The 8500-nt window shown below is 47.5% G+C and overlaps 2 protein-coding genes across 2 annotated transcripts; one reads left to right on the top strand and one right to left on the bottom strand.

Moving 5' to 3' along the window:
* Window positions 1-5410: 5410 nt before the first annotated feature.
* On the bottom strand, window positions 5411-5710 carry SCP_0200830 (hypothetical protein; the record flags this gene model as incomplete). The annotated part of the gene is made up of 1 exon (XM_027753998.1): window positions 5411-5710. One exon carries the CDS (start codon window positions 5708-5710, stop codon window positions 5411-5413), a length of 300 nt encoding a protein of 99 aa, XP_027609799.1.
* A 1894-nt stretch (window positions 5711-7604) lies between these two features.
* SCP_0200820 (hypothetical protein) lies at window positions 7605-8258 on the top strand (the record flags this gene model as incomplete). Its single annotated transcript, XM_027753997.1, has 1 exon — window positions 7605-8258. The coding sequence occupies one exon, from the start codon at window positions 7605-7607 to the stop codon at window positions 8256-8258; it is 654 nt and encodes a 217-aa protein (XP_027609798.1).
* Between the last annotated feature and the right edge of the window lie 242 nt (window positions 8259-8500).

Genomic DNA, 8500 nt, shown 5'->3' with positions numbered 1-8500 from the left:
GGGGACAAGCATGAGATATTGATACGATCAACATCCATCGTGTTCGGATCCTTTGCAGAAGTTGAGTAGTAGGGACGATGGACAGATCGGCCTTTTCCTCGTGTCATTATAGTGGCTCCTCGCTTGAAGATCTGAGCAGATCTCCATTGGTTGTCAAACCGTGAGGCGTATTCGTACCACTTGTCAAGTGTCTTGGGCATGCTTTCCATCCCATATATCCTTTGTCGGAGTGGGTCGTTAAGTCGCCACTTGAAATACTCGATATTTCCGGCATCTTCTAATTTCGCCTTGGATTCAAGCGATCGGAATTCGGCAATGTAGTCGTCCGCAGTACGAGTCCCTTGCTTGATGTTACGCAGCAAGGTACGAGCGGTTTCCTCAATATTTTTATCGCCAAATGCTTTGTTCACATTTGCAATGAACTCTCTCCAACTTCCATAAGAAAGGAAGTCGTCATTGGTGAGTTCCGTTTCTATGAAGCTCTGCGCCCATGATGCTGCTGTTCCTCCTTGCATGTGTGATAGCACGAATGCAATCTTCTGGTTGTCCTCCTGATAGACATGGCTATTTCCAGCCATGTAATTCTTGCATTGGTTTATAAATTCCCTAAGCTTCGAACGGTCTGAACCGTTGAAGATCTCGGGTTTTCTAAAACCAAGTTCCTTCTGACTGATGTGGTGACGTCCTTCATCCATGGTAACTGTCTCCATTGGTGGTATGTAACCGGGTACGATTGGTGCAAGAGTCAGTTGAGGTACAGGATTCTGGGCAGGGGGGTTCCAAGGGGCATCTGGTCTCTCTCCTGGATAGGAGGTCGTTATACCGCTGTCTGCGATGTGCTGGAGCACTATTCCACCAAGATTATGGGGGAGTGTCCTTTCAAATTCCTCTGGGGAGTAGTCGAAGTTATGATTGTCTGGCCTGATAAATACAGGCCTTCCTCCTATAAAATGTGTGTTTCGTTCTGTGCTCCACTCCGCTTGGGATGGGAGGTGCTCGCGGTACTGCTCTGGAAGAGCAGTCGGGTTGATGTAGTTTAAATCCAGTGTGGATAAATTCTTCTGTGTGGCCTATGTCTACACGTAGACTGCACACCATCCTTAACTAAGTGGGTTCGTTCATCGTTAGCTAACAAGCCCATAGAGTGTCTTCTATCTTCAAACTGGTACACCTATTTGCTGATTGCTCGAGTGATTACCTCAGCCTCCTTGACCTATTGGTCTCTCGGACAGACCCCTCTCCGAAGATAAGTGATCCGTCTATCCCTTCAGCTACCTCGATTACAGAGTAATCTCAAACGGTGCTTTAGCAATCAAATCGGGTGTATCGTTCGGTCTTCAAGGTTCGGTCCGGTCGGTAGTTCGTTGTTTAGACTTTAGGAAGTCACAGAGAGTAATAAGATCTCGACCTAATGTTACACGACAGCGAAACACGAGCATCAAGTCAAGTCGTCACGAGGCCAGGTCTTAGTTTACGACACAAGTCCGTTCAAGAGACACTTCTGGCAATGTCCTCGCACTGAAGGTCGATCAAGGTTCGTTCTTATGACTCATAGTAGCTGTCTGCTACTAACAGTCGATCTCAGTCAAAGGCAAGTGAAAAGCTGGTTTAATGGTAACCAGGTCGAGATGGGGATCCAGCTCGATGAGGTCGTCTACTTATACAAAAGGTATCTGCAGTACTACGCAGTAATACGAGATCGTCCATTGGCTAAATAAGGTGAAACGATGCCTGGGCAAGGTAACAGTGAGGAAGTAATATGTATGGGAACGCTGAGTAAGATCGTGAGAGATAACCAGTACTAATGGGGATAACAAGTCGTGTATCAGAACAAGGTAAAGATGAGGCATACATGCACATCTTGCATGTGTGATAAGAAGAAGGTCCGGAGTTGGATCTGGTGTAACCCTAGACTAGGGGTTCTGGTTATCTGGATAAAGAATTGGAGGTTGGGCTCCGATGAGTCACATGTTGGATCATGTGGTCTGGTAACGTAAAGGGAACAAAGAAAAGAAAAAGAAAAGATGCGCCATAAGTAAGGAGCATTGTAACAGGGCATGCGTTTGGGTCGTGAGATGCAGGGACTGCTTGGCAGACTACACAGATGGAGAATGGGCAGGTGTACTTCGGATGAGTATACTGTTCACAGAATACACACTGGGGGTGTGGTCGCTGGTACGCGACATATGACGGGATGGTCCTTTGGGGGCTGATGAGTGCCGCAGAGAAGGCATGAGGGAATGGGGGTTCACTTCTGTCGACGTCAATGAGAGTCTGGCTCAACTGGTCGAAGTGCCCGACTACCTCGGTCTGCGTAGCATCCTCTGCTGTCATCGGGGTTAACCCTTCAGCATGATGGTTAGGACTTCCACTGAAGTTCCATTCTGGTATGTAGTCTGGAGGGGGTTCTGCATGCAGAGGGTGTGCAATAGAGAAGCCGTCGCGAGTCGACGTCGGGAGAGAAGACGTTGAGGTGTCTCCTAATATGTTGAACAGTTGTGGGGTAGGAACCGTTATGAGATCGATGACAAGATGCGATGGTCGAGGTGGGGTACAGGAGATGCCTCTTCTTGTGGGGTTTCCGGTGGCATGTCTGTCAAGAAGCTAGGTAGGAACGGCTGTGTGGTGTCTGCATCTAACTCGATGAGCCGTTGGTATGCGTTCATCTGAGCAAACATCAGCGCTAGCATCTCCTCTTGTCGCTGGATTCTATCTCCCATGCTTAATGCCAACACTTCCATCCTTTCTGTGTATCGTCATGCTCCTGCTATCGTGTGCTGCATGGAAATGACTTCCAATTCTGCTTCTGTTATTGCTGCTGCTGCTTCAGCTAATGGGTGTCCCGGGGTTATTTCGTCAACTCCTCATTGTATTTCCGCTGGGTCGAGTAGTTGGTTAATGTTTCGTCTTGCTTCGGTAAAAATCGCGAAGCGCTCTGCTTCGTTCAGATAGTCTCTGGTGAATTCTTCAAGAACTCTTCGGTAGGTTGTTTTATCTGATGCAATTCTCCAACCTGGTCTCCCTTCTCTGATACTAGGGAGGGCTCAATACTCTCTTGAGTTCGAGGCTCGGTGGACCGGGTATCCTAGGTTTTTGTCCCACCTTATCGATGAAGGTCTAGGGCACGAAAATTCTTCTATTTCTCGAAAGTCCAGTCTGTCAATGTTTTCACTACCTTTCCACACCCCGGGTAACTCGCCCTGCTAGGTGTTATCGGCAAAGGTTCGGTTTATCTGTGTGAGTAGTGCTGCTCTGAACCTAAAGAGGTTGAGCAGTATCAAAAGTCTCGATCTTATGTTACGCTGGGGCATACCACTAAGACTGAGTGTCGATTGTTGAGCACACACGAAGTATCTTCACATGAAGGCTAAGTGGAAAGCCCATATATTGAAGGTAAAGTAACCAGATTGAGACTGGGGGTCCAGTCGACAATCTCAGTCTTATATACTAATAGTACATGCTGAGTAATACATGCCAGTAATGGCTGAGTCAACGAGTACCCTCACAGTGAGGGATGAGTCACTACTGGTTCTAGACTATGATGTCATGGTCTAAATAGAGTCCGGATCAAGTTGAGAAGCGTCAAGACTCAAAGTCTCGAATCAACGCATAATTGTACAACATAGTCAGAAAGAAAAAAGATAGGTACACTGCGTACCATTGTAACACGGAAGCAGTGGAGCACGGGGAAGGATGGCGGGTCTCAGTGTTCCTGCATTGTCATTAAGCCTGTCGCATGCCAGGGGCAACTCGGAGGTTGAGCATGGCATGTTTGATGGAGACTCCATCTGTGTGGCAGTCATGCAGAGCTTTGTCAGCTTGGTACTGTGTTGTTCTCATGCAGATGCATCTTGCAATGCATTGCATGTGCTTCACTGTGAAGTGACGCATTGGTCTTGAGGAAGTTGTTTTGTACAAGTTGTTATTGTATTACAATCCTCTCAGACTGTTGTTAACAATGACTTTGACAATTGACAATGACTAGTGAGTAGTGAACAACATCTTATTCAGTTACCTGGGCTATTGTTATACAAAAGTGGGAACCACAGCCAGGATAGCTGATGAATTTTGGAGATGCTGGATTGAGGGGATGTGTTGGAGGTGTGCAGATTAGCAATCCGGCACCTACAGCATCAGGAAAACCCCACTTTTCCTTAAAAGGACACTTAAATAACTTAAATGGACTTATGGTCCTTATTTAAGGACATAAGGACAAAAAGGGCCTAAGGCATATTCCCTGAGTGTCTGAAATTTGACTTATTTGAACACTTATGGCCTTAAATAAGGGTTGTCAGACCCAAAAGTCTAAATAAGTCCATAAGAGAAAGTTGGGTTTTCCTGATGAGAAAGGTCCGGGAAAGGTCTGTAAGGTTAGAATTAATAAGGACAATGCCTCGAGAATAGTCTGGTATTTTCTAGTCTTTTAGTCCACAGTATATAAGGAGCTGAACAGGCTCCTAGGTAGATAACTAATTTCTATCCTCTTCTACTCATACTATCGTTAACCCTGTAGTGCAAGGTGTCTTGCACTTCTGTCACCATGCATTTGGACTGAGCCCATTTGACCTCAGGATTTTTCCTACATAATCTTTAACATATAAAGCATACCTTCAACACCTCCCATAATTTTTTCTTGATGTTATGTCACCTTGAGAACTTGTGCAAGGAAGAGACTCATTTGCAAGCAAGAGCACCTAATCAGTCACAGATCATCACAATTGCCGACATGCTATTCCTTTGTCTGTCCCTAGTCAGAGTTCAAAATACACATTGTCTTGCCTAGATCACGTCCACCTTCAAGTTGCAAGTTGTGGACCACATAGTGCTTCCCACGGAAGTTTGCACTCAAATTATATGTCTAAGATGCTAGAGACAATTTCAACTACTACATATTTTTTGGTCAATTTTGGTGAAGTAGAATTCCCAGGAGAGGGCATCTTGCACTTTTAGGTCACTTTGCACTTCAAGGTCAATGATAGTAGCCTGAGGTGCAGTTGACTACAGAGGTACCTTGACCTCACCTTGCAGCAACACTAGCTGGCTGCAGTGGTTTTTTCGATGTCCGACGTTGGTACTCGGCAGCCTCTGAGGGAGCCGAGGAACGGCACAGCATATATGTCTGGCTTGCGAGACTAGATATTTGGTAGGTACAGGCTTTTATATATTACTGTGCCAGCTACAGGTGGCCTCAGGTACATGAAGGAAGAGATATTTTATTCACACCGTTCTCCCTGAACTTCCCAATAGTCATTGCAACAAGTATCTACACGTCACGAGCTATTAAAATATGCACTTCGACGAATCAAAAGTGAATGCTGAACTAATCAATGAATACACCGTCCTCGTTGAACTTCCCAAACAGATCAGGAACTGTCTCGAACACAGGCTCTGACACCCCATGTCGCTACAGTCAGCGCTTGATCTTCAAATCATCGTCGTCTTCTACAAACGGAACGCAATCGCGGAAATGCTCCGCTTTATCATCTCGCTGGTGAGTAGTAATCAAAGTCCCACATACAACAGGCTCCTCAGAGTTTGGGACCTTCTGAGGCAAAGTGACCGGGACTGCAGTACAGGATCTGATGCCCCTGGAGAGCAGGTGGGAGTTCAGGATGTAAGCTTTGCCGTTGGGAATGTTGAGACCACGCTTAGCACCGAAGGTGGTGAGCTGTTCTTTGGTCAAGAAGTAGCCGCCAATGACATAGATCATGATGCTATACGATACGGCCGTTTAGTATGAGCGCTAGCAGTGAGTTTCGTGCACCCACCAACGAGGGATAGGTGAACGTCAGGCTTTTACGGCCAAGGCAATTGGTTGAATAGGCTAGATGGAGAGCAATCGGACCGATGTCGTTCAGTAAGAGCAATGATCATACATACCTGAGTCCTGAGGCTTAAGCTGGATACACAAGTACAGTTCGCAGTCGAGACTGGGACGTCTCAAGGCCAGTGCCGATGTTTATATACCGAGAAGCAGGGCGACGCTACACCTTGGCCACACCTCTGAAAGAGTCACGCTGAGCGCTTGTCATAACGGCGCAGTGGCGGTGAGCGCCGAAGGGTTCCTAAATGGCACTTCTCCGTCTCCTTTACTTCCACGCATTTCTTCTGGGACGGAACTTCACTGGTAGCTCAGGGGCTGTGATGTAGGGCGGCTGATCAATTGATCATGAGCGGAGCCCGGATACAGCATGTCTCCCCTTCTGTCCTAGTCCAGGCCTGACATCAAATGGTTACACAAGTGTACAACTTGTTACGGCGAGGCACGGAGGAAGTTCCGCGCGGACCCACAAGATGATAATACAATGATTGCTCGCGATTGCATGTGGCCGACTGCGGACTATTCACAATTTAGACTGCCGCAACGCAGACCAATATCTGCTGTAAGAACCGTCTCCACGAGAACCCGCCCTCTCTGACTCCTACGATTTTCGTCTAGGTAGTGATTGTTTCCGGCACCTTCAACTCATTATCTCCACCCACACTCGGTACCATGAGCGATCCGATTTTGTTCAAGTTTCCTGGGTAATTCTACACAGATCGCCTGAGGTCGGGTGACTTGGCTCATCATCTCACAGGGACAGTGGGCGCAACAACAAGCACGAGAATAATGTGAAGATTTGGTGAGAAGTTCATTCGAAACAGGGTTGGTTTCATCAGGTACGCCATAGTGTGCACTCTCGGATTCCAGCCTTAGTTCCATGAGCTACCCTAAAGGGTGCCGCACTCCTGAAACGAATGGAGTCTCAGCCTATCAGCGGATGAGCCCTAGAATCCTACGGCTTGCGATTGAGGTGATGTCTGACATGATCGTGAGTAGTGTGTTTCCTCGTTGACTGTTTCCTCGTTGACTCACCACGAGTCACTAAAAATCGTCCGTTGGAAGGTCGTCCGATTAATACAGCTTCCCTGCCGCATCACCGCGTTTGTGTGCTTCTCTTTTTGACATTCTCGGTTCATGTCCCTCACGATTAAAATCTTTTTGATGCGAGAGACTGCTGGATCCTCGTGGTTTTCGGCGCTGGGTACCTTGATGCTCGATGTTCTTCCTCACTGGATCTTGGCACCGCTGATTGGTTTTGTGTTGCTGTGGTGCCGTGTGCGCCTGCGAAGGAAAGATAGTCTTGCCACAGTGCTGGGCCCAGTGACCCCTGAAAAGTTCATTCTATCATGACGCCACATACGGTAATTGTTACGACGCTGCGTCTGGTGGCTTGTTTCTATATGGCGTTGCTTATGCCTACCGATTCACTGCCAAAACCTTTTTCCTGCCTCGCTGCTCACACCTGGTGATGCATCTGGCGAAATTACCGTGTCGTCTCTGACAAATGGTCAATAAAGCGCCGACCGCGCCACGTATAAATTACGAGGCATTTGGGGGCTTTCGTCAGTATCCAAACCGTACCTGCGAATAGCACAGTCTTCCCTCGCTGACACACCAACGTTACACCCGCTCGCCAATCGCATCGCTCTATCGTCAGCTCTCTGTCTAAAGGACTTCACCTCATCCACACCTAGAACGCGCCCAGTTCTCGAAGAGGCACATCCATGTCAGTGATTGTGTGCACGATCCTTCGTCTTCTAATGAGCTCACTCGACCATAGATGGCGCAGGCTCCGAATGCTCGTTGGTTCATCAATCGTTTTAAGCAGTCACTGGATCCCCCTCAGACCTACGAGAATTCCCTATATGGCCCTTTGAATGTGATTTTCATGGATATTTTCCCTCCTTCTCGGGAATTTCTAGTGTCACCGCAGGCACTACTGCAGGAAGTGGTAGGTCCAACACCCATGAACGTTGTAGCGCAATTGCCGCCCTCTGCCAGTCATCATCAATCAGCACACCACGCTGTTCCCGTCTCGTCAGCTCCTGCAGCTAGCTCGGCTGCCCCAGAGCCATCATATGACGACCTGGATCTGCCGCAAGGTGAAGTTCTGTTGAAGAATTGGATCCCGGACTTCGTGATTTCGAAAGGCAGTGAAGCCATGGGTATGACATTCGACCTCACTCTCACCTTGATCGAGGTGAAACGCCATGATAAACAGCGGGAAACATACGTGCAGCAGGTTTTGAGTTACCTGAATGCTCTGCAGATCGGAGAGTGTAGCGACAGGTTTATCGCCTACTTGATAATGAGTACAGACACTCTTGTCTGGCAGAGTGAAGCACGAGGTGCCAACCAGACGCATGTCCAAGAATCTGCCACTATTGCAACTGGAGGGGAGGCATTCTTATACCGTCTCAAAGCTCTCCATTGATTGAATGAACACTGTATGTTCTAGCATTACCTCCTGGTTGTTGTATTGATGTGTCATCCTTACAGATTTGTTATGATCAAGCATCCCTGCTTGTCACAGTCGGAAACTACTATGGAGCTCCTCGTCATGCCAATATCTTCTGTTGCCCTCATATCTACTAATTTCCATCACATTTGCGATATGTAACCCTAACAACTTCTGCAGCGATTGTATGGCCAACACGTTGTTGGTTAGCGGTTGAG

This window comes from Sparassis crispa (genome assembly GCF_003851025.1).
Source record: "Sparassis crispa DNA, contig_000001F, whole genome shotgun sequence".
Classification (NCBI taxonomy): Eukaryota; Fungi; Basidiomycota; class Agaricomycetes; order Polyporales; family Sparassidaceae; genus Sparassis; species Sparassis crispa.
Note: the sequence above shows the minus strand (reverse complement) of the source record. Positions and strands in the feature narration are given on the sequence as shown.